General features: G+C 40.5%; 1 protein-coding gene across 4 annotated transcripts in view; it reads left to right on the top strand.

The window, feature by feature from the left end:
* BCL11B (BCL11B, BAF complex component) overlaps positions 1-25623 on the top strand; it is a 122339-nt gene extending 96716 nt beyond the window's left edge. For all 4 annotated transcript variants that reach the window (XM_027849129.1, XM_027849127.1, XM_027849128.1 and 1 more), the window contains one exon: positions 18665-25623. In XM_027849129.1, coding sequence (XP_027704930.1) covers positions 18665-20676 — 2012 coding nt within the window. In that variant the 3' untranslated portion in view covers positions 20677-25623. The remainder of the gene's footprint in view (positions 1-18664) is intronic.
* Positions 25624-27153: the final 1530 nt, after the last annotated feature.

The raw sequence follows: 27153 nt of genomic DNA, 5'->3' as shown, positions 1-27153 counted from the left end.
GTGTGTGTGTGTGTGTGTGTGTGTGTGTGTGTGTGCGTGCGCGCGCACGCGTGTGTGTTAGGGTAGGAACGATATTTCCTAAGTCACACCTCCTGGAGTGTTTTGTGTATCTCAGCATTCTTGGAGAGTGATTTGCTAATTGCACCCGGAGATCAGCTTTAAATTCAGGGAAGGCTGAAACTTTGAAACTGTAACATTTTGACTGGCGAGAATGACCAGCCTTCGCCCCTCCTTTGCAGGGAGCTCTGGTTGAAGGAAGCTGGCATTGTCGCCGAGTGACGGCTCTGCCGAAGTGCCGCAGGTTTTCATATGGAAATGTGAAATAATGGGGTGATTAAATAGAGCTGTATATTAAAGTACATCTGACATTAGAATTAGCATAATGTGCTCTAGCCTTAGGCTGAGTACTTTATTTGCCATCTGCGTCGGACCAAAATCCCCTGGGGAAGCGCTAAAATATTCTGAATAAACTCAGCCCGGGTTCTTATTGAAAGTAAAATACCATTTGTGGCACGTCGTATTGATTCGTCTTAATTGCGGTGCAGAAAAGAACATTCACTCGCTGATGACTTTTGTACTCGGTGACAAGTCGGCTGGAGTTATTCTAACGCAGTTGGTTAACCTGAACAGACTGTCGCACTGCTCCGGGAAGGAGCAAGCCTTATCTGCAGCCTCCTCGAGTGCCGCCACATCGCATCCTGCATCCTGCATCCTGCATCCTGCATCTTGCATCCTGCATCCTTGCCCTCTCTGCATCCCTCTTCTCCGTCCCATGTACCCCTCCCCTTCCCGTCTCTCTTTCCCGGGGGCTAGGTGGGACTGGGGGAGAAGAGGGGGAGGGGCGAGGAAAAAGTGACCCATGCCCGGAAATTCTCTTTCCTAGCTGTCTCCCCCTCCTCCCTTTCCCTTTCTCCTGCCCCCTCAAAGGGGAGGGAGACTGGGAGCATCCCGCCCTTGAGGACCCATTCCCAGAGCCATTAGTGCGGGAAATTTATCGGGGAGATTTTCGCTCCAAACAAAAACAGGACCTAGTGGTGTTGCCTAGGCAGGCAACCGGCGTGATACGGTTAACTTTGCAAGCGGCCAGGGTGCCACACACCTTAGGAGAACGTGCCCGGTAGAAAGCACCAAAGATAAATAGATTTCCTGGAGGAAAATGCTTTGATGCTCCGCGCGATGCAAAGTCCAGTTTCTACCCTATAATTGCCTATCATTAGAAACAATTTAAATATTCAAACATCCTCCACAAACCTTAGCCTAGCATGTTTTTATTACAAATTCAGAACAAGGGAATAACCTTTAACTTCAGAGACAAATGAAACAAATTTACAAGTGCACGTCTGCTGTTTTCTTGTGTTTTATAAATCCCTGCGGACCTGAACACTTTTGCTATAACGCCACTCAGAACAATATACATATATTACTGCTTGTTTGTAGTGCTTCCGTAATGAGTCCCCTTTGTATTAGATAACCTATATAATTCAGCATCGAAGCTCTCCATAACGTCAATTATCTCCTCATAGCTAAATGTACATTCTATTAAAATGAGATTTACAGCCCTTACAATACTTCTTAGGGTGGAACAGGGAGATTTTTGTGGATTTAAAGAAGCAGGACTGTTAAAGAATTAGCAAAAAGAGTATTTCATCCATTAACCATGATGAGGCACCTACCTTGGTTCTTAGGAGACAGTTCAGATAAAGCACCGTGCAGAGCCTACACGCACACAGGGGCAGATCATCATCTCTTCCTCTCCCAGAAAATCTGCCCTTTGACTGATTATTTAATAATTCACTCTTCATTTTGCCATCAGATAAAAAGATAGCTAGCATTTATAATTTAAAGCACTTTACAAATATTATCTCATTTGATCCTCACTGGTGTGTGGGATATGTCCTATTATTCCCATTTTACAGATGAGAAAACTGAGGTAGATGTTATACATAACTTGCCCAGGTCACACAGCTACTAAGGGTCTGAAGCTGGATTTGAATTCAGCTCTTCCTGACTCCAGCTTCAGCACTCTATCCACTATAACACCTGGATGACAAACATGGTTGCCTTCTTTACTAAATTTCTATCTATGGAATTCTAGTGTCACATCAGAAGGTATCATCTTTGGGACATATGAACTCTGCTGAAGAAGTATTGGTCTATCAGAATTTAAGGGAATGTGATTGTCATCATCATTATAACTCATATTTCTGTAGCACAGTTGTGCATGCAAGTGCTGGACTTTGAGTCAGAAAGACCTAGGCTCAGATTCTATTTCTGATACCAGCTGTGTGACCACTGACAAATCATTAAGCTCTCTGAACCTCAGTTTCCTCATCTCTATAAAAAATCATAATATGTATAATATCTAACTCAGGACTCTGGGAATTAAGTGAAATCAATCAATCAATCAGTATTATGTAAATGCCAGTTCTTATTATAGCATCTTCTGATTTACACAGGGCTTCCCTCACAACAACCTAGGGTCAAAGGTAATGAAAATTTTACTGTCTATTTTACAGATTAGGAATTGAGATTTTGAGAAGCCATGGGATCATAGAAGCAGCTGGTGGCACAGAGGATAGAGCACCGTGCCTAGAGTCAGGAAGAAGATATGTACTAGTTGTGTGACCTTGGGCAAATCATTTTACTTTTGTTTGCCTCAGTTTCCTCAGCTATAACAAGAGGATAATAATAGCACCTACCTCCCAGGGTTGTTGTAAGGATCAAATGAGATAATAATTGTAAAAGTGCTTAGCACAGTACCTGGCACGTAGGTGTAGGTATTGTATAAATGCATATTCCCTTCCCATTTAGTCCTAGAAGGGACCTCAGAAGCTATCTGATTATCTTCATTTTACAGGTAAGGAAACTGAGGCCTAGAGAGGTTAAGTGACTTTGCACAAGTTATACAGATCATAAGTAATAGAGTAAGGTGTTGAATCCAGGCCCTTTCCCCCTCTAAATCATCTGCCCTTTCTCTGGCATCATACTAATTAAAGTGGCCTTTGTTTCACTCAGCTACTAAGTTGCAGAGCCAAAACTCAGGCATAGGTCTTCTGATTCCAAAGTCAGTGTTCTTTCTACTCCATTCCTCTGCCTCTTCTGCTATTACACCTATTTCAAAAAGGACTGGCATCATTTCCAGTGCATCTGCAAAGAAAAGAAAAGGAAAAAAAATGAAAGACATCCATCTTTTAAGAATGTTCAGGACTGTTCATGAATACTCCAAATGGGGTGCTACATATAAGAACATTGTAGGGCCTGTGTAGGGACCCTCTTTCCATACTGGTAAAGAAAATCTGGTAAAGAAAATCCCCTTTTCGATGTGTGTTAAGGGGCTTGAATGTGCCTAAGATTTCTACTTCCTCTATATGTCAAGATTGTAATGCTTCACTACCCCATGGCTAACCCCTGTCTTACTTCAGCAGAAAGTGATTTCACAGGCTCAAAGTGTTCAGATGACAAACGTGTGGAATTAATTGAAACTCTTGTCACAGAGAGGGTAATTTAGAAGTCAGCTCATAAGTTATCGATTCTTCAATAGTGAAATTTTTTTTCACTCCTTTACTTCTGTTTGACCCCTCCCCTTGCTCTATTTTATACTTCTTTGGGGTTTTATAGTCTGACATCAGTTAGCAAAGCACAGGTCAGATCTAGGCTAAAAAACTCCTAAGTGGCCACTCATCTATTCAGTATATGGTATTAAGCTGTGAACCCCATGACAGCAGGGACCATGTCTTATCTAAATTTTATATCTCCCTTGGGCCCTACTATAGGACATTGCACACAGTAGGCACTTAATACATGTTTGTTGAGTCAGTTCATCGGACTTAGAGCAGGAGGGAATTTTTGAAATCATTTTATAGATGAAGAAACTAAAGGTTTGGAGATTTCAAGTGATTTGCTTAAAGTCAAACAAATATTAAGTAAATAGCAGATCCAATCCCAGGTCCTCTGACTCTACTACACTATGCCAAATTGAACTGAAATGAGTTGGATTGAATTGCTGGAATTTGCATCATATTAGATGTTATGTGGTATGAGCGGGCCATCAGATGGGGCTTGGATATATGACTTGTGTCTTTAAGTATACCTTAAATATAAACTGTCATCAACATTACATTAAATCACATTAATGTGTAATACTGATGCAAGATAAATGTCAAGTCAGTCCCTTGGCCTGAGTTGCCAAATGGCTTCTATTTTTAAAAATAGTATTCTTGTTTCCCTGTGTAAAAGGGATGAAAATTCTCCTTATCCTGGGAATCTGGATAAAGAAGAATGTAGGACATTATATTGCTGTTAAAACATTAAGCAAGATGGAAGGTAGTGGACCAGTTGCTCTGTCCCTTTGTCTTGGAAAAATCAGCGTTCCATTTTCACTGAATTCTTATCTGAAGCTGAATGGGGTAGATACCAGTCAGTCAATAAAATTTATTAAGTACCTACTATGTGCCAGGCAGTATGCTAAGTGTTTGGGATACAAAGAGTGTATATTTGCCCCGATGAACGATGCATAAATAAGTGCAGGTTCAGAGAACTGCAAAAATGAGCCCAGTTGGTAGTCCCTGCTTGGGAGAAAGCCCTTTAGCCAGGAGCAGAGATATTAAAGATTAAGCTTGGAGTGTACCACCTTTCACTTTGATTATTATTACAGTGTTTTACATTTAAAAAGCAGTCTCTTGCAACAACCCATTAACATAGGTCATGTTAAATATTGTTACCCTTCTTTCCAGATGAAGGAAGTTGAGTGAGTCTCAGAGAGAGACAGAGGGACTTCTCCAGCATAATATGGGTAGTGAAAGACGGAGCCAAGGCTTGAAGTCCAAGTGATTTTTCCATTATATAGCACTAATAGGACTGGAGAATAATTTTCACCAGCCTTGATTTTCATCCTTCATCTTACTCACTAATAGGGATAGGGAAGAGCCTGCGATTTTTTTTTTTATTATAGGGATCTCTCAGGTGAAGAAATTCCTTCTATAAATGCAGGTTGGCACCACCTTGGTAACTTACAGTCTTAGAGAATAGCCTAGAGCATCAAGAGGTTAAATGATTTGGACAGGGTCACATGACATGAGTCAAAGGCTATACTTGAATCCAAGGCTTCCTGGCTTTAAAGGCAAATCTCTATCCACTGTGACACACAGTCTCTTCACTAAATTCAAACTTAAAGAAACCATTTATAATCAGGCTATGATTATTTGCTCTTCAAAAAGAATTGCCTTAGACTTCCTTTAAATAGAGAGTTTCCCTAAATAGACCTGTTTCTTCATTTATAGAATATTAGCTTTGGATTCCATAAGTTCCCAAAGTGGGGGATACTGTGTCACTGAAATGATGCAGGGAAGGGGCAGCGGTAGTAGCCTTAGGTGCATTTGGGGAGGGGCATTGAATGGCAGAAATATGTGCGTGTAATGACTTGTTTACAATACTATACAATACTGTTACATGATGCGATATTGCATCATCAAAATTTAACTCAGGAAAAAACCCACCAATTTACAATAAATTATTAAATTTAAGATGCATCATTTAAAATATATATATATATATTTTTGAAATGATGCAAATTTCAAAAAAAAAAGTTAAAGGTTTAAAGAAAGTAGATTTCCAGGGTAGCCCTGAGTAATTTTTTAAAAAAGGGGGCAGTAGGCCAAATGAGTTTGAGAACCTCTGGATTAGAAGATTTCTAGGGCTACTTCAAGCCCCAGCATTTTATGTTAAAAAAAAATAAGATCTCTTCCATATTTGACATACTGTGGTTCTATGATTATAAGGTCACTCCTACCTTTGATATTGATGCACTATAGCATATTAGGATCCAAGAGAAACTTGGATTCAAATCTTACCTTTGATAGCTTATTAGCTTTGTGGGCAAGACCACTTAACCTATCCAAGCCTCAGATTCTCTGCAAAATGGAGTTAACAATAACTTACAGGAATTTTGTGAGGATTGTATATGAAAGAATTTATAAATGTCAGCTGCTTTATTAGAATCCTAAAACTCCTTCACTTCCTAAGACTGTTTTCTTACGTATCCTTTCATTCATTCAGTATTTTCGAAGCATCTTCTATGTACAAGACCTTGTACTTTGCCCTTTGAAGGAATAAAAAAAAATTCAAAAAGATGCTTTTTGTCCTCAAAACACTGGCATTCTAGTAGAAAATATAGACAGATAATTGTAATGGATTATAGACCATAAATGTGTGAAGGGATAAACACAAGGTCATGAATGTTCTAAGAAGACAAAAATCATTTCTGATATGATTAGATTGCCCACATGTAACTGACATACAGAAGAGGACTTATTTTGCAAAAAGGGCGGCACATCGGCATAAGGAACAGATTCCTGAGTGTATTGCTGAATTCATTTTGGGGAGGGGGAAATGTCCATGCTTAACCTCTTAACCTAAATTAGCTCTTTGCAAAATAAAAATGTAGTGTTTACCTAGGTCCCAGGTAACACCAGGATAAATTCATGATTGCAAATGGTATGGAAACATAAGGTCCTCTATGGTACTATTTGCTTTTTTTTTCCTTCTTTTTTTAAAAAAAAATTATAGTTAATTAATTTATTTTTAGTTTTCAACATTCACTTCCATAAGACTTTGAATTTAAAATTTTTCCCCCTCCCTCTCCTCCCCCCTCCCCAAGATGGCATGCAATCTGATAGAGGTTCTACTTATACATTCATATTAAACATTTTCACATTGGTCATGATGTAAGGAAGAATTAGAACTAATGGGAGGAACCGTGAGAAAGAAGAAACAAAATAAAACAACAAAAGAAAAGTAGAACAAATAGTATGCTTCCATCTGCATTCAGACTCCTAAATTCTTTCTCTTTCCATCGTCTTTTGGAGTTGTCTTAGATCCTTGCATTGCTGAGAAGAGCTAAGTCTATCAAAATCAATCATCGCAAAATGTGGCTGTTACTATGTACAATGTTCTCCTGGTTTTGCTTATTTTACTCAGCATCAGTTCATATAAGTGTTGCCAGGTTTTTCTGAAGAGTGTCTGCTCACCATTTCTTATAGCACAATAGTATTCCATTATATTCATATACCGCAACTTGTTCAGCCATTCCCCAATTGATGGACATCCCCTCAATTTCCAAATCTTTGCCATCACCAAAAGAGCTGCTATAAATATCTTTGTACATGTGGGTCCTTTTCCCATTTTTATAATCTCTTTGGGGTACAGACCTAGAAGTGGTATTGCTATGTCAAAGGATATGCACAGTTTTATAGCCCTTTGGGCATATTTCCAAATTGCTTTCCAGAATGGTTGGATCAGTTCACAATTCCACCAACAATGCATTAGTGTTCCAATTTTCCCACATCTTCTCCAGCAGTTATCATTTTCCTGTTTTGTTATGTTAGCCAATCTGATAGGTATGATATGGTACCTCAGAGTTATTTTGATGTGCATTTCTCTAATCAATCATAATTTAGAGCATTTTTTCATGACTATAGATAGCTTTAATTTTGTCCTTTGAAAACTGCCTGTACATATCCTTTGATATGGTGCTATTTGTTAAAACATATAGAAGGTTACATACAAAGGATAACAAAGCCTTCATTGACTTTATACCCAAATGTGAGCCAGTATGTAGTGCAGAGAGCCGTAGACTTGTATTCAAAAGTTCTAGGTTCACATTCCAGTTCTAACAACTTACTTCGCAAATCACTTTCTGTTTCTGAGCCTCAGTTTTCCTATGTAAAATGAGGATAATAGTATGACCTACTTCATAACTTATTATGAGTGAGGTGCTTTGTGAATTGTAAAGTGTTTCAGAATATGTACCCATGTAGAACTATCATTTTCACCACTTGGTTAATTTTATTCCACTGGGAATGCTACAAAGATTAAATAAGTACCTGCCCTTAGGGGAATTATCGATTAAAGGAGATAAGACATGTACAGAGATGGCTATGATTTAGAATAGAATTCAAGGGTGAAGAGAAGTTCCAACAAAGGGCTATAGAGTTCATGGAAGGAGAGGAGATTCTTTCTAGCAGGAGGCATTATAGAAGTGGTACTCCCTGAGCTGGGCCTTGGAGAAATATTTCAACCAGTGAAGGTGAAAGGGGATGGCTTTCTACGTGTAGAGGGAGACAACATGGGCAAGTTAGCAAGAAAGATGGAATTAGTCAAACCTCCTGACTTCAGTGGGCAATTAGGTGGCACAGTGGATAGAGTGCTGGGCCTGGAATCAGGAAGACTCATCTTGTGAGTTCAAATCTGGCCTCAGACACTTACCAGCTATGTGACCCCGGGTTTAACTTAACCCTGTTAGCTTCAGTTCCTCATCTGTTAAATGAGCTGGAGAAGGAAATGGCAAACCACTCCAGTATCTTGGCCAAGAAAACCCTAAATGGGGTCATCAAGAGTCAGACACGACTCAATAACAACCTGATTTCAGCCCCAGTACTCTTTCTGTGACACCATACTGGTTATCCCTGCTTTCCCTTTAGTCATGGGATCATGGAACCTAGCATTCTATGTGCATTATAGGTACTCAGTGACCATGTGCTGGAATGAACCCTCTTACTCTCCTTTCCACATTCTCCTATGAATCTCTAGGCTACTACTTTTATTCTTTAAAGTGGTTCCTCACCCCCCACCCCCTTATATTCCAGAAACAGTGAAGATGCCTCTTCATGCCTTTCTCTATTCACCCCAGTAAAGTAGAGTGAAAGACCTTGTTGGGAAGTAGGTGACAGGAGGAGCTTACTTTGGTTAAAATTTAATTTAACAATTTAACTTAGGCCCTTAATATGTGCCAGGCACTATGCTTGTTTCTAGGGTTACAATGACAAACAAATACCTTCCCTTAAGGAGCTTATAATCTACCCGGGGGGTATATCATATACACAAACAAATATGATATAAAATAGAATGTGATAGGGGGAAAGGAGAGAGCCAGATACAGTACTCTAAAAAAATTTGTAGAATGGAGTACATGAGTTGCTTTTGTCAGACTTGCCCAAGCCAAGATTGTTGTCATTTGGTATTTTTATGTGTGTGCTCAGCACTGTAGTGGGCTATTCCTATGAAAGAGAGGCTTCCTATTAGGCACTGCCTCCTCCTTAGGATTTCAGAGGTTCCAAAGACTGCAGGTGGTCAATTAATTATAAGACAGCCAACCCCCAGGTGAAGATAGACCATTTTGATTAACTTGACTCTAAAAGGAGGTTGGAGTTTGTGGCCCAGGAAGTAGGGAGACTGGAATCACAGCTGATGTTTAGATGTAAGAACCTTTACCTTCTCCCAGGAATAGTAGAGGAAAGGTTGTAGGTAAGAAAGGCCCATGCCTTTTGGCCAATAGCATTGGCAAAATGGCAGTGACCTCTTCTCTGGAACACATTTCCATACCCCCTCTATCTAAAATAACCTTAAATTTCCAACCCTTCCTTGACAGTGTGAATGCTGAAGCCTAACTGAATTCCTTGAATTAAATCTTAAAGAAAAGTGCTGTTTGTCATCCCTCTGAGATTGTGCTCACATGTAATGGTCTGGTACTTCTGAAGAGCCACCATTTTATTATTTCCTCTTTCACTTCTAAATTTCAGTGAGACAGAGAGATGTGTGTATAAGAAATGGCTAGAAATAAGAAATAGTATCATAATATCTTTGATTCTAACCACGCTATGTAAACTTGAAGCCAAACTTTTTGGTTAGCACAACTGTATAGGAAAACTGAACGTTTATGGGGGTTTCTTTTCCTTAGCATCTTATTCTTCCTTTCTCTCCACTCTTTACATCCGTATTTCCTGCTATCTTCCTACACACCCTTCTGTTTTAACTAGTGTCTGTTCCCTATAATCCCAAACATGGCTCGTGTACCTACAACTGCAGCTTCCATTCCTCCTCTTCCTACCTTCCCCCACTTTTCTGTAATGTTCTTTCTCTTCCTATTTAGATCTGATCCATCGAATTCTTACCTCCTCCTTGAGGAAGCTGTTCTGTGTGTTGTTCCTACTCACAATTATCTTTCTCCTTTATCTCCTTTAAAAAAATAAACTTATGATTTATTGTGAACATTCATTTAAAAAATTTTTGACTTCTGAATTCTCTCCTGTCCACCCATCCCTCTCCCTCCCATTGAGAAGGCAAAAATGTAATATCAATTATACATGTGAAATCATGCAAAACATATTTCCGTATTCTTTATCTCCTTTTAACTCTTATATCATCGCTTGTACCATTCATCTGGCATTATGTTGTGCACTGTCTTTTATTATTGCTTTTCTATTTTTATATGATGGTATATGTGTACATATATGTATGCATACACACTATTCAGACTAGAGCATCAGCAAACCACTGCCTGAGGGTCAAATCTGACTTGTGACAAAGGAATGAAAAGTGGTTTTTACATTTTTAAATACAACAGAACCTAGATTCTAGAGTGTAAACCCCTTGAGGGCAGGACTACTGTCTACTTCTTTTCTTCCCGAACCTCTACTATATTACACTGCATATAAAATAGCTCTTCAATGGATGTTTTTGGAAAGATAAAAAGAGTATACAGTGATTAATATCCATGGCATGGGAAAATAATTAGCAGATTGTACTCTCGGTTTTGACTGAATGTGGATTCTTATCAGAAAAGTTAAATATATTTATGAAAATTCATTTATTTATGAGAACTCAAGGGAATATAATAATAATAATGATAGCTCACTTTTCTGTAGTGCTTTAAGGTTTATAAGATATTTTCTTCAGAATAACCCTGTGATTTAGATTGCAGAAGTATTATTAAGAATAAGAATTCACTTTTTCATAATAGCCTTTGAGGTATAAGGGGCAAATATTATAATCCCTATTTTGCAGATGACATGACTGTTCAGCAACCACTTATTAAGTACCTTCCATGCAAGGTACTATGCTAGGTGATGTGGACCCTATGACAAAAACAAAACAGCCTTTAATGAGTCTACATTTTAGTGGGGAATATGGGACAATTGCCATCTGCATTTCCATTGTACCTTAAGGGCTTCTAGAACATTTCTATTCATCCTGTGCCTGAATTCTTGCACTGGGTATCTCAAAATTCTTGGTGCAATTTTAAGCCTTGCTTGCTTATAGCCTTATTAGCTTTTAATTTAATTTTAATTTAAGCCTTAGCTTAAAAATGCTCTAAGAATTTTGGGATACTCTGTATATGTTGTTTCCCCTAATTTTATGAGCTCCTTAAGATCAACAACTGCCTTGACTTTTCTGTGTATATTCCCAGCATTTAACACAGTGCTTGGCAAGTAGCAAATGCTTAATAAAGACTTTTTCATTCATTCATTCATTCATTCATTCATTCATTCATTCAATATAATAGGTATTACCTAGATTAGAAAATATAAGGTAATTTGAGGAGGGAAAGTGAGAAGGATTGAACACTTCTTTGTGTAAGAAGTGGTCCCTGAGCTGAGCGTTGAATAAAGATAAGTATTCAGGGAGGCAGAAGCCAGGAGGGGGAGAGAATTCTAGGAATGGGAAGAGCTATGTGAAGGACTGCACACCGATGGGAGTTGGAATGCAGAAGTTAAGGAATGGCTGGTGGTTTGGCCAGAACCTAAAATAAGGAAAAAGGAATAATGTATAGAAGGGTTGGTTAGGGCCTAATGAATGGTGATATGCATCTACTACATGGGATTTTTCCAGTCCTTGTCCTATCCTGGAGCTATAATATCAGTCTGGGGCCCAGCTCAAGTGCCACTGGGTTTCCCCAGTTATTAGTCTTTTCTCACATCCCTGAAATGACTTTGTATATATTTTCTGTAGAATAAATCCCTTGAGGGCAGGCACTGTTTTTTGTTTTTTCATCCCCAGTGCCTGGCGTGTAGGTTAGTAGATGCTTCAGGTAGTTAGCTTGTTGAGACAAATTGAATTCCTGGACACTATCCCTAAAACAAAAGATTGGTCTGCATGAAAATGCCCTGTGTGTTGTGTAGTTGGGAAGGATGTTTGCAAGTGGTTTCTTTTGGGCCGATGATCTGCTGAGAGTCAGACAGGTGACGAAGACCATTAGGTGGCATCTGTAGGTGTAGTGATAACTGCCTAACACTCAAAGGGCCCATTCTAGAGATTAGAACAGGATTCTCCCCTAATTTAAGCAGACATTCTGATCCCTTCAGCCCCTGTGTGGCTCATTCCCCCATTCCATATAAAACACTAAATCTTCACCTGGCTTGAATGCCCTTAGCTGCTCTTGTGAGAACACTCGTTAACCAGTGCTCTCAATTATGGCGTTTTAATTTAATAATAATTCAGTTAAAGGTATGTTTTTTATTGAGCATCAAGGATACCTTTATTGGTATTATTAGAGTAACTAGCATAATAAGAAAGAGTAATTGTTTAAATGCTCATTAAAAATGGAGTGGCTTTGAGAAAGTAGCATAGGGGTTGGGGGAAGGAAGTCTGTAGGAAGTAGTCCAGTAAAATGTCTGCTCCTGAAAGTGACTGTAAAGGGAGCCATTCCTTTTAAGTGTACCGATTTCCACATTGTTGGAACTTTGGAAGCCGTAGACTTCTAAGCTGCCTTAACATTCCTTCAAGTTTTTACTGCAGCTCTAGTTACCTCATAAGGCATACCCGAAATATCGCTTGGAGTTTACAGCTACATCTCTTGAACCAATCATGGAAAGGTTCCCATGTGAAGTTTCTGCATTGGTGGGAAGGGTTAAGGTCACCTCCCATAGCTAATAAGGTGAAGAAGAATAACTAGGGTTGGGAGAAGACAGAATATTAGCATGGGAAGGGAGCTTAGAAAATTATGTGATCCAATTCCCAGACTTTTTAGAGGAAGAAACTGAGTCCAAGAGAGGGGAAGATACTTAACTGAGGGCATCCAAGTCATTCCTATTTGTCAGTAAAGATTAGAATATGTAAATACACTGGTTAGGAGCAAAGATATTAAAAAAGAACCCCCCCCCCAAAAAGCCATCTTGCTCACACCCTGTACCTGGAATGACTTCTTTTCATATTTTTCTCTTTTTGAAGTTCAATCCATTTTAAAAATCTAAATGCTGCCTCATCAATGAAGCCTTCAGAATCCCTCTAGTCTATAACAACCCCCTCCCTTATACCTCACTGGTGTTGTTTGTACCTCTCTGATACACACTATCATCATCTTGTATTTTGTAGTTAATCTACATGTATCTGTCTTCTTAGATTGCAAACTCCATGAAAGCAGGGACCTGTCTCATCAAACCTTTGTGACTCTCTTACTGCATAGCACAAAGTTCCATTAGTCAATGGTTATTGGTTATTATCCCATTTATGGGATATATTTGCAGAGCAAGCATTCACTTGCTTGTTAAAGAGACTTAGGGGATAGCTGTAATAATCGCTGCTACTGGGATGGCTAAGGTAAGTGGACCTCTTGAGCTCAGGAATTCTAAGTAGGGCTAAAGCAGATTGGGTGTCCACACTAAGTACAACACCAATATGATGAGCTCTTGAGGGTGGGGGATAGAGGTGGTTAGGGTGTACCCACCAGGCTACTTAAGGAGAGCAAAAATGGAACAGGTCAAAGCTTGTATGCCACTCAGCAGTGGGATTGGGTCTGTTGCACTTTCAGCCTTGGTGAATGAGACAGCTCCCTGTCTCTTAAAAAAACTCTTAAAAAAAGAAAAAAGGAAAAAGAGAGTAGAGGGGAAAACTATCAGTATATGGCTCATTTCTCTTCTTACCTGAGGGTGAAAAGTTAGAGAACTCCAAGGGTCTGGGTTTGGCAGAGAGGATTCAGTGCCACCAAGACAGGCCTCTTATTTTCTTGACCATACCCAGATTCCCCTTACAATGTCAGTATCTGGGTAGCAGATTTGCCCACCCAGTTTTAAAAATTTTGATCTAAAATGATAAATTCTGTTTATTGGAACCCATTTGGGAAATAGTGATTTGATTTTTTTCAAATTAGTGAATTCAATTCAGGGAAGCAACCTGCTTTTCCTAGGCTATCACACATCTTCAGATTTATACTCTAACCTCTGGGTTTAGCAGAACACAAATAAAATGTTTTCTCATCTGAGCTCTTTGATAACTTCTAATAATTCTTCTAATAAGCTGAACCTCAGTCTATTGCGCCCACCTTACCCCTATATTTGATAGAATATAAGCTCTCAGAGTACAGGTGGTTTCGTGTTGGTTTTTTTTTTTTAACTTTGCATCCTTACTGTCGAGCACATAGTAGGCCCTTTATAAATGCTTCTTGATTGCTTGTTGTATGAGAGCGAGGTGGGAAGGTGGTATAATAGAAAACTGTGATTTAGTGACTGGAGTAGAGTAGACATTTCTAAGGCATTTCTAGGTTTTAAGGGCAGGACTTGACTTTGTTTTGTACAGTCATTAAAAAATAAGCTCATAATTGGCTTGTCAGTCAGAATACAACCCAGGCAGTCACAGCATGGGAAGCGGTCCAGGTCTGGGAAAGCCTGAATTTCACTTTATTAAGGGGTAGTGCCCATAACCATCTTTCCAAGGTGCCCCTTGGGAGAGGGAGCCATGGAGGAGAGTGGCATAGAGGGGGCACCTGGAAACCAATTTCCTGGGGGCCTTTAACTGAAGAAGGGTTCTAGAGGGCTGGAATACTACATTATTAAAGAGAAGGCTTACTTTTGAGCAATACATGACTGTTCATGAGCATGTTTAAAATATTTAGCAAGTTTGAGAATATAAAAATGTTCGTAGTGAATCTTCAAAGACTTTCTGACATTGTTCTCTTCTTAAAAGTGAGCATCTACACTGCTTAAGGCAATTTCTAGGCAAGATAACCATGAAGTGATAATATGGAAATGAACATTTTATTAAAAAAAAAAAAGAGAAAGGGAGGAGGAAAGAGAGGAGTCTAGAGAGAGCCTTTGAGGGCTGTGAAAGTTTTTTTTTTTTAATGAAGTTGTCAGATCTTTGATAGCCAAGTGGCCTACAGTGAATGCCTGCCATTTGTGGAGGGGTCTTCAGAAGCAGTGGGTTTACAGGCATAGAAGTGACAAAGATGGGAGAGCTGATGTTGGCCCTATAAGGATAGATAGCTCAGAAATCTGATTTCACTAATAAAAACAGCTTTCCTCAAGCTCACAATGCATTACAGACATGGCTATTTGCTTCAGTGTGTCTCATGAAGAAAATGTTTAAAAGTTTGTGGGGGGGAAGAGAGGAAGGCTCTGAGCTTTTTAAAACAAGTGGTTACAAGCCCTCTCACCAGCTGCCATTTTGAGGCTAATTTTTTAATCAGCCATTTCAACTTTAGATTGGCCTTAGTCCCCAGCCTTCCGGGGAATTCTACATGTTCTTATAATTTAGACATTCCTCATGGGGACAGATCTTTAGTAAAATGCTTGGCAGCCTGGGGAAGTTGGTGGGGTGGGGGACTGGGTGAGAAGAGGAGGAGGGAGGGGGATAACAAGAGCCAAGGAGTATCATCTGACTTAAGAAAAATGAAGAAATAGAACAACTGCCTATAATAAATCGATTAATTAGAGTGGTTAAAATGAAGGTGAAGGAGGCAGAACCCTCTTTAATTTGAAGATATATGACCTTGTAAGATGCTGCCTGTCATCTGTCATATTAACTCTCCCTTCAGAAGGGTCTTTATTAAGCTCTGCTCCCAGGTAAGCTGAGGTAAAAATGTGCTGTTCCCGAAATGAAAAAATAAATCAGCTGCTGGCAGGAAACATACTCTACTTTAGCCCTGCTTCGCTGATTCCTGTCACTTTTTATACTGTCTCTGCAGGGTGTGCACTGGGAGAGATATGGGTGTTTTCAAAGATTACAATGTTAGGTCTCTGGACATCTTGGGGGATGGGAGTCGGGGATGGAGTTTTCACTGCAGTCCACACAGAGCATCCCACAATTCTGTTCTTGTGAGTTAGGTTGTGAGAGGCAATGAATGTTTTTCAAGTTATCAAATAGGTTAACTGTTAGCATGTGAATTATACAGGGATTCTGGGGTAAAAACCCAGCTCAAAGTGCTTAACATAAGCTATTTTGAAAGATTAATTATAAAAATTGAAGCTTAATTACTTTAAGTTATAACCTGCCCCCCCCAAAGGTAAGCAATTCTTTAATAGAATAATACTTGATGTTTCATCATGGAATGGTATAGAAGTGACTCTGAGTTCTCCAAGACTGTGTCAGAGGCATGCAAGCACTGGCAGGTTCTGCCAGTCTGGAAAGGCCCATGTAGCCCAGTGATAGATGGCCCTCATGTCTTTTGATTGAGCTGAGAAAAGGCAGGCTGTTAAGTAGGGGCTAGACACCAGGTGTAGAATTTTGTCCTCCACAGCTCACAAAGGTCATCCCTGTACGAAAGCACCAAAGAACTGCGATCTGGGTTGATGGAGGGAAGCCCCTTACTGATGGACTTTCAAGTCCTTTAAGTCTTAAAATATAGAAGAATTACAGTAGATATTTATTTTTTCAAAAGTTCAGGCATTTTATTTCTATCAGATTAACTGTCCCCTCCCCCTTCCCCCCCTCAGTGCCTCTCCCAAAAGAATTATTCTCCTAAGCCTTTTCATGGTATAGCTCTCTACAACATTCTAGCTGGTGTTTGAGGGTGAGCTCTATGCCAGTGTCCCCTCAGTTCTCCCCAGATTTTCAGAGCAGGAACCATGTGATGCTAGCAGTCAAACTGTATTGGTGTCAATCATTGGTTCCTTTTTTTTTTTTAATGCTATGTTCTGGCTTCAGGGTGCTCAATCTCTCTGAGTCATACAGTTTTGAAGACAGTTTCAAAAGTACAGTTTATATGCCTATAAACACACTGCTACAGGGTGCTTGAAAGACAGGTTTCTACACAACTTGAAGTCTTCCAGCCTTATTTATTTATAGATTAACTCATTCTCCTCTCCCCCACCCCACTTTCATTTCTGAAATACTATCATGGGTGGTTGATTTCAAAAAGAGAATTGTGGGTTTTCTTGGCCCCTGCCTCCTGGCTGTGCTTTCCAAGTTCTATTTCTCTTAAATATGTAAGAGTAATTAACACATATATTTTGTTCCTGTTCGGCTGAGTCCACCATGCATTGATTGGAGTTTAAAAAAAAAAACCAAAACCAACCTTGGGGAGGCAGGGCAGATTGGGGTAAAGAAAAAAAGAAGTTTGGGAGATCATGTCTTCCCTCACTTCTGTAACAGTTTGAGGATCATAAGACATGTTCTCACAATGATGATCAATTTATACTTAGCCCTGTTTTACAGATGAGGAAATTGAGACTCAGAGAGGTAAAAGAGACTTGCTGAGGGCCGCAGAGCTAGTAAATGTCAGGGTTAGGACCCAAGTTTAGGTCTCTTCTTACTATAGTCTCCCAAGTGCCAAGGACTGGAAATATGAATACAGAAAAAGAAAGTAAATCTCAATATCCCTGTTCTATTGGGGAAGACAATTTTGTGTGCGTGTGTGTGTGTGTATGTGTGTGTGTGTGTGTGTACAAAATAGATATACACAGGGAAGTTAGAGAGAGGAGAACACTAGCCGTTGGGGGAGGTAGGGAAGACCCGGAAAGTCTACTTCGACCAAGCCTGCTCTTGAATGAAATGGTTATAGTGTGTCTGGGATGGGAGGTGGGTGTTTTGGGTTTTTTTTTTTAAGTTGGCAAACATGATGACAGAAACCAAGGTCTTTCCACACCTGTCCTTTTTTTTTTTCTGCAATGCATAATATGAGTTACAGGCTGAAACTGATGAGCTTTATCCTCAGGTTGAACAGGGATCAGAAAGACAAATAGCAAATGAAATTTGCAACTTCAGTTCTCCTGGATGACTGAATGACAGGCAGATGAAGGAAGGCACTGAGCATTCTTGACCCCATTCAACCAGTGGCCATAAGCATCTCTTGGTGATGTTACCAAACAGAACAAATTTCTAACAAAGCAACATTTGTTACAATTCATTACAACTGCCCTGTCAGATTTGATTATCAGCTATTCCTTTGCACACTCACTTGGCATTTTGGCAGAGGAAATATGAGGTGAGAAAAAGATTTCCTATAGGGACATTTTTTCCCAAGAGTTCTTAGACTTTGATGGTGGCAAAATTCCATTGTATCCTTGGTATCATTTTAGGGTGTAGTCTGAATGAACTCTAGTGAATACAGATACAGCATTAAATATAGATATACCCCCAAACCATTAACAGAAAGTCATTTTTCTAGGAAAGTTCCTTAAATCAAATACCACTTAGGTATGTCTGTGAGAAGAGATCTGTGTGGTTTCTATATACCTTCATACAATCAGACCTTTAGAGCCAGAAGGAACCATCTAGTCCAATGCCCTCATTTTCCTGATGAGGAAACTGAGGCCCAGAGACATTTAATTACTTACCTAAGGTCATCTAGACAATGCTAGGGTTAGAAACCAAGTCTTTTCCCTTGGAGGACACAATAAACTTTGTTGTCATTTAGGAGGAGATGTTTTCAACAGTACAGGCCAAGTGTAGGCCACAGACCTTTCCAGCAGTGACTTTATTGCTACTTTTGAAATGTTAGGAACCTACTTAGATCTTCCTGTGTAATTTGCTGAACTATTTTTGAACAGATGCCTTGGGGGGGTGGTGAGGAAAGGAGTGGGGGAAGTTGTAAGAAAAATATAGTATGGGTCAGTGGCACTTGAGTTTTCTCATCTGTATGATTTTTGAGTGTTCTTTCTGCTTTTTTTTTTAATAGGTAAAGATGAGCCTTCAAGCTATATTTGCACAACATGCAAGCAACCTTTTAACAGCGCCTGGTTCTTGCTTCAACATGCCCAAAACACACACGGATTCCGCATCTATTTGGAAACAAGTCCTTCAAACAGTTCCCTTACTCCACGGATCACCATCCCTCCTCCTCTGGGACCAGAGGCTGTTGCACAGTCCCCGCTGATGAACTTCCTCGGAGATAACAACCCTTTTAGTCTCTTACGAATGACAGGCCCCATCCTGCGTGACCACCCCGGCTTTGGCGAGGGCCGGCTCCCCAACACTCCCCCACTTTTCAGCCCACCGCCCCGTCACCACCTGGACCCTCATCGCCTTAGTGCCGAAGAAATGGGGTTAGTTGCCCAGCATCCCAGTGCCTTTGACAGAGTCATGCGTTTGAACCCCATGGCAATCGATTCGCCAGCGATGGATTTCTCCAGGAGGCTCCGAGAGCTGGCGGGGAACAACTCGACCCCTCCTCCAGTCTCACCAAACCGCAGCAACCCTATGCATCGCTTATTGAATCCCTTTCAGCCAAGCCCCAAATCACCTTTTTTGAGTACCCCTCCACTGCCCCCCATGCCTCCTAGCAGTACTACCCCTCCCCAACCTCAGGCGAAGAGTAAATCCTGTGAATTCTGTGGGAAAACGTTCAAGTTTCAAAGTAATCTCATAGTTCATCGCCGTAGTCACACGGGAGAAAAGCCCTACAAATGTCAGCTCTGCGACCATGCGTGCTCCCAGGCCAGCAAGCTAAAGCGTCACATGAAAACCCACATGCACAAAGCCGGCTCCATGACTGGCAGGTCGGACGACGGGCTCTCCACCACCAGCTCTCCGGAGCCGGGCACCAGCGAGCTCACTGGAGAGGGTCTGAAGTCCAGCGAGGCCGACTTCAGGAACGAGAGCGACCCCTCCCTGGGCCATGACAACGAGGAAGAGGAGGAGGAGGAGGAGGAGGAGGAAGAGCTGGAGAACGAGAGCAGGCCCGAGTCGAGCTTCAGCATGGACTCGGAGCTCAGCCGCAATAGGGAGAACGGTTCCAAGTCCCTCCCGGACGAGAAGTCCCTGGTGCTGGGCAAAGTGATCGAGAACGTGAGCCTGGGCGCCATCCAGCAGTACAGCGACATGCTGGCCGAGAAGCAGAAGCGGAGCGGCTTCATGAAGAGGGGCTCGGACCAGCGAGACCTCTGCTCCCGGGACCTGTGCCAGAGGGACACCGGCGACGAGGACTCGGTGGCCGGAGAGCTGGACCGCACGGAGGAAGGCGCCGTCAACGGGAGGAGCTTCGGTCCCGGTGAGCCCTTCCCGGGCCTGTTCCCGCGCAAGCCGACGCCCATCACGAGCCCCAGCTTAAACAACTCATCCAAGAGGATCAAGATCGAGAAGGATCTGGACCTGCCACCAGCAACCATCATCCCCTCGGAGAACGTTTACTCGCAGTGGCTGGTGGGCTACGCGGCCTCGAGACACTTCATGAAGGACCCGTTCCTGGGCTTCACCGACTCCCGGCAGTCGCCCTTCGCCACCTCCTCGGAGCACTCGTCGGAGAACGGGAGCCTGCGCTTCTCCACCCCGCCAGGGGACATGCTGGACGGAGGCCTCTCGGGGCGGAGCGGGACAGCCAGCGGTGGCAGCACCCCGCACATAAGCGGCCCGGGGCCCGGCCGGCCCAGCTCCAAGGAAGGGCGCCGCAGCGACACGTGCGAGTACTGCGGCAAGGTGTTTAAGAACTGCAGCAACCTGACGGTCCACCGTCGGAGCCACACGGGAGAAAGGCCTTACAAATGTGAGCTCTGCAACTACGCGTGCGCCCAGAGCAGCAAGCTGACCCGCCACATGAAAACCCATGGCCAGATAGGGAAAGAGGTCTACCGCTGTGATATTTGCCAGATGCCATTCAGCGTGTATAGCACCCTGGAAAAACACATGAAAAAATGGCACGGAGAACATTTGCTGACAAACGATGTGAAAATAGAGCAGGCGGAAAGAAGCTAAAGGCCCCCCATGTGCCCCTCTCTTCCCTCCCCCCCCCCCCCCCAGCATCTCCTTCCCTCCTCATTCCCATCTGGGTTAAATCAGGGGTCTAGGTAACATTTAATTTGTACAGTTTAACTATTGCCAACTGAGAAAATGCTGACTTAATTTTGCCTCCATAAACATAACTTAGCATAACTATGGTAGGTGCCAGGAAATGGCACTCAAATTTAACCTGTGTCTACAAAGTTCTATTAAACCTGAGGGTTGATTAAGGCAGTAAAAATTGTGGAGCCTTTTAACTGTGCAATAATTTCTGTATTTATTGGGTTTTTGTAATTTTTTTTTTTTGGCATGTGCAGGTACTTTTTTTTATTATTATTCTTTTTGTTTAAATTTCTTTTCAAATTTTGTTGGGTATCTCTTATTAATTTTACCCAGTAGTAGCCTGAGATTACTTGCATTGTAGGGGAGAAGCATATCTTTTAAATTATAATTTTTTGGGCCGCTGCTTTTTTGAAATTTAAGCTACGCATGTGTAATTTCTTGTGAAGAAGCCGACACTTAAATAACTTTTAAAGTTTTTTTTTCCTTTCCCCCCCAAGACACACACAAAAAAAAAAAATGAAAGAAAAAAGGCAAACAAGTGGGGTATGGGGGGTGGGGAGTTCAGCGGATAACAATCTTTAAAATTGTAGCACTTTCTTTCGGAATTGGATCTGAAATGTAGCACTGATGAAGTCATGTGTGACTGAGGCCTTTTTTTGTTTGTTTTCAAGTAGTTTTCAACTTTCAAGTTTTGTAACTGGAAAAAAAAAAAACAAGATGAAACAAAAAATGATCAGCCCCATATAATCTTCCCCAAGAGACAAAGCAGGTTTTGTTTAAAGGCAACCACAGTCAGTAGCATCCTTCAATTGTGCATTATTGGCAGATAATATGACTTTATTGGACTGTTGGTGATGCCCTGAGATGCAGAGTAGATGTCACTTGTCCTAGAATATCCAACCTGGTCAAGATAGAAGGACCATCTAGATGTGATGAGATTGTTCCTGTATTCACATGGAAGGAAAGAAATGATAAATTGTCTACTAGCTTAGGCCGTCTTCTTCCTGTAGTGTGGAGCTACTGAAATCATTAGTTAGATGCTTCTTTAAGGGCTAACTGTTAGTTTCTAAGTCAGGAAAGAGTCGAGTATTGGTACTGGGAGGATCTGAAGAAGCTAGGGTTATCTCTTGTAATGCACAATGGTGCTATTGTTAAGGAGAGAAAACGTATATGAAATATTTCTTGGTCCTTTGGCAGAATAGTGATGGAAGAATTAAGATGAAAGGTACCTTCCCATTTTTTTTTCTCCCTATCCCATTAGGGCAAACGGTACTTAACAGAGAGTTAAGGTTAGACATTTTAATTATGTTGACCTGCACTTTAAAACTTTTGTTTGCATTTAAATTAAATGGCTTCTAAACAAGAAATTGCAGCATATTTTACTTGGCCCAGAGGTGGGTTAAACTGTAAGGGGACAGCTGAGAGATTAAGTGTCAGTGTTGCTAAGCATGGCATTCACAATACTGGCACTATAAAGAAAAAAGATAAAATAATAATTTATTGGACAGTTTTTCTACTGCCATTCAATTTGACGTGAGTGCCTTGAAAACTGATCTTCCTATTTGAGTCTCTTGAGACAAATGCAAAACTTTTTTTTGTGAAATGAAAAGACTTTTGCAAAAGAGTAAATACCAGAAAAGTACATTCTTTACAAACAAACGTACAAAAAAAAAGCCACATTTACTTTAAAAAAGAAAAAAAAATCCTGGTTGAAGATAGAGGACATGAAAAATGCCATAAGACCCAATCCAATGAAGATGTATACCCAGCACAACTTCGGACATCCATTGGCTGAATTATTCTCAGCTTGGTTTTTTTTTTCCAGGACAACGCTGCTTAGGAAATGGAATGGAGGTGACTTACTGCTGAATTTAAACTCAAGTGACACACGTTACAAGTTGTTATCGTTGAATGAAAAAAAAAAACAATTCAGGAACAACGGCTAATTTTTTTTAAAAGTTAAATTTAGTGCACTCTGTCTTAAAATACGTTTACAGTATTGGATACATACAAGGGTAAAAAAAAATTGTGTGTATGTGTGTTTGAGCGATCATTTTTTTTCAAAGTTTGCTTAATAGGTTATAAAAGAAATGCCGTGATGGCCATGTGTATATTGTTTTCTTTTGGTGACGGGGTTTTAGTATATATTATATATATTAAAATTTCTTGATTACTGTAAAAGTGGACCAGTATTTGTAATAATGGAGAATGCCTGGGCATTTTACAAAACCAGGAAAAAAAAAATCCTTTTCTTTTTCCTTGAAAATGTTGCAGTAAAATTTAAATGGTGGGTCTATAAATTTGTTCTTGTCACTGTAACTGTAAAGTCTGAGTTTTAGTAAATTTTTTTCTGCCTTGGGTGTTGAATTTTTATTTCAAAAAAATGTATAGAAACTTGTATTTGGGGATTAAAAGGGGATTGCTACACCATGTAGAAAAAGTATGTAGAAAAAAGTGCTTAATATTGTTATTGCTTTGCAGAAAAAACAAATCACATTTCTGACCTGTACTTATTTTTTCTCTCTCCCCTCCCCTCTTTCTCCCCCTTCCCTCCCCCCTCCAGAATGGACATTGATATTGGTTGGTTCATATGATGTAGGCACTCATTGTATTTCTATTGGAGCTTGTAATTTTTTAACTGTACGCTTGTCCTTTTAAAGGGATTTCATGTACCTTTTTGTTAGTGAATTTGGAAATAAAAAACAAAGACAAACAGGCTGCCATAATATATTTTTTAATTTGGCAGGATAAAATATTGCAAAAAAAAAAATTTGTATGTTAGGACCTATTGTAAAAGAGAAAGGGTTGTTTGACAGCCTTTGAGTAAAAGAAACAAAGTGACGTTGTTAAATGCTTTTGTTCATAAATCACTTTCGTTGTCTATATTTTTATCAGAATGGCCTACAAAAAGTACTGTTCCCATGGGGCTTCTCACTCAGAGCAGCCTGGACCTTGCATCAAGGCTTCCCCGGGTCTGGCCACATCAGACTGGATGGTAATTCCCCTTTCATGTTGAGTGGAAAAATCAGTTTTTGTAAAGATATTCAAGTAAGTAACATTCCACAAAGTGCCCCTGACCCCATCCCCCTTTCTCTGCAAATTCTAAGATGTGGAGAAAGAGAGAACGTCCTTCCCTTTCATCACCAATCACCATCTCTCCCACCCTCAAGAACAACAATTTTTAAATGACCTTTACCCTTTCCAAAGAGAGGTGTGGTTTCTGCTAGATACAGGGAAAATGGTCTACTATTGAGGTTATTGCAAATTAAATTTTTGGATACAAATGGTCTGGGCCCAGATTCCCTTTTATGTCAGAACAGGGCCTATTCCTTGTACAGGTCTTGCCAGTCTGTCTATGATCCGCTTTGCCGCTGTTCTCTCCTAATTGTACATTCCATCAATTTCTGAATGTTTGAGGGACTGGGATGAAATTTGGTGCCTTTTGATATCTCTCTTTCTCCTGCCTCCTGATTCCTTCCACTTTCTCTGTCTGTCTGTCTGACTCTGTCTCTCTCTGTCTCTGTCTCTCTGTCTCTGTCTCTCTCTGTCTCTCTCTCTCTCTCTCCTTCTCTCTCTCTGCCCCCCCCCCCAAGTAGCTTTAAGAAGATAGAGTGGTATTTTCTTTTTGTTTGTTTGTTTTGTTTTAGTTTCTTCCCTGGGGGAATAACAGTTTTTAAGATGCCAATTTCAGGAAACCATGATTTCAGGAAAAGGAAGTTAAAACCTAGCATCTTTGTGGGTAATTCCTCACCAAATACAGATAACCTTTCTCTTTTGATGGGTGTCTGGTTGACATGCTCCTCCCCAAGCCACTTACCTTGACCTTGTTTGAAAATTTAACAAACAAACAAAAAAACTGATGCAACTTTTAGGCTTCCTATCTGGCTGAACCCTTGAAACCCAGAAACTTACATTTTATTTGGATATACCGTTAAGTTGCCTTGGAACCCAAGCCAACCTTACGGCTGTCCCATAAGCGAGATAGCTCTCACCAGCAGTTATTCAGTGGCCTAAGAGAAATCACCCCAAAGCCAAGAATAAGTCATCTGAAAGCACAAGGATTGTGTTTCCTACTGACTGCAGCAAAAATTGGAATTTCTTTTCCTCCTCTCAAAAAATAAACAAAAAAGCCAGAGGCCAAGCACAATGGGACGTAGCCAACACCAAGCAAGCTCCCTCGTCCTTGCTGATGGACCTCTGAAGATGATGCTGAAGCTCACGTGACCATTTGGAGGGACATCTTCCCAACTTGGAATTTGCCACTTCCCGTCTGAGGGTCTTGGGGGGAGGAGGGGGAGAGGAGACTGAATTCACATAAGAGAAAGGTTAAAAAAAAAAAAACCAGAAAAGAAATTAGTATTTCATCCCAGTCCTGAGTGAAAGACTGTCCAAGGTTTTGTTTCTCACAGGCAAACTCATGTCTATGGTGCTCTTCGTATTTCAGAACTGCAAAGCAAAGTAACATTGGTTTCAGTTGTTTGCATTTGTACCGGCAAGGCAAAATATTTTTATTACCTTTTTCTATTACTTATTGTATGAGCTTTTGTTGTTTACTTGGAAGTTTTGTCTTTTACTACAAGTTTGGAACTATTTATTATTGCTTGGTATTTGTGCTCCGTTTAAAAAACGAGCACTTTTTTTTTATTATGGATAAAATGTTGAGATGACAGGAGGTCGTTTCAATATGGCTTAGTGAAATATTTATTGTTCCTTTTATTCTCTGTATGAGATTTTTGGCCTCTTTTCTCCCTTAACGTCACAATGTTGAGTTCAGCATGTGTCTGCCATCTCATTTGTACGCTCGTTCGAAACAGTTTGTTCCAGTTTCAAGTTATAAAAATAAATTGGACATTTACTTGATCTCCAAACCTTGTCTTTCATATGTCTTTTCAAGATTGATTGGCAAACTGGCCAACTTTGAATAACTATTTGAGTTTTTCTACCACTTTTCCCACTGGTTCATTAAAATAACATGCATTGGTGGGAGGGAGGCACCGCTTAAATGTATGGAAAGCTTACTAGTGTAATCTAGAGAAGGCATAACCTGAAATTGGATTGACCTCTAGGACCCAAAAAGCAGCAAGGTCTGGAAAGTGCCCTGGACTTGGAGACTTGAATTCTAGACCTGGCTCTGCCCTTAATGATCTCTTTGACCTTGGGCAAGTCATTCACTTCCCTGAATCTCATTCCTTTCTGTAAAGTGAACTATTTCAACTAGATCATCTCTCAGGACTGCTCTCATTTTGAAATTCTCTAACTATATGTTTCTAGCACAGCCTTTCACCTAGAGACAAGTGGTCTATATCTTCCATGCTTATGAATCCAATATATTTTTATAGCTTCAAAGAAGCCGTCAGTGGAGTTAATGATGGGTAGATGAAAACAAGTAGGGCAGCTAGGTGATGAAGTGGATGGAGCACTGGTCCTGGAGTCAAGAAGACTCAATGAGTTCAAATCTGGCCTAAGACACTAGCTGTGTGACCCTGGGCAAGTCACTTCACCCTGTTTACCTCAGTTTCCTCATCTATCAAATGAACTGGGAAAGAAATGACAACCCACTCCAGTATCTTTGCCAAGAAAACCCCAAATGGGGTCATGAAGAGTTGGACACAACTGGAAGAATAAAAAAGAGAAATCAAATAGTTTTGTATAATTAATTAGCCTTTAATAACATAATCCTTTACATCTTGCCCAGATCTGGGGCAAATGCAGAGACAGCATTTAGAGGAAGGGGATATAAATAAATATTTAAGTACCTACCATGTGCCAGGTACTATGCTAAGTGCTTTATAAATATTATCTCATTTGAACTTTACAACACCTCTTCAAGATAAAGTGTTATCTCTGTTTTACAATTGAGGAAACTGAGGCAAACAGGTTAAGCGACATGTCCAGGATTACACAGCTAATAAGTATCTGATGCTGAATTTTAACTCTGCTCTTCCTGACTCCAAGCCCAGTGCTCTAACCACTGTGCCATCTAGCTGTAAATGTTCTGTGCTATCACTTTGTTGACCAAAATACTTTCCTTTTACATAAAGAGTCTGTTGCCAGGAAGTCCAAATTGAAAAAAGAAAGCTTTCCTACTCTCAGGCTTAGGTCTGCAAGTCTTTCTCCTTGCTTCCTGTTATATGTGTGTCATAATGATGTATTCATTATTCCTGGGAGTTGAGTGGCACCTACAAAGGAGAAATCTTCTCAATGATGCTTTGCAGATAATAACCAAAAAAAAAAAAAAAGGTACCAACTTAAAAAAGTGTTTTGCCACAGGTTGTGAGAAATAGGAATGAAGGGCAGATTATTTTTTTTCCCCAAACTATTCACTCTGCATAAATTGTTCTCTCTGAGTAAGTGGTCTAATTTGCAAGGTCCTTTTTTAATGATAGGGTG

Source organism: Vombatus ursinus, unplaced genomic scaffold (genome assembly GCF_900497805.2).
Source record: "Vombatus ursinus unplaced genomic scaffold, bare-nosed wombat genome assembly UNPS02007284.1, whole genome shotgun sequence".
In the NCBI taxonomy this organism is placed as follows: domain Eukaryota; kingdom Metazoa; phylum Chordata; class Mammalia; order Diprotodontia; family Vombatidae; genus Vombatus; species Vombatus ursinus.
Note: the sequence above shows the minus strand (reverse complement) of the source record. Positions and strands in the feature narration are given on the sequence as shown.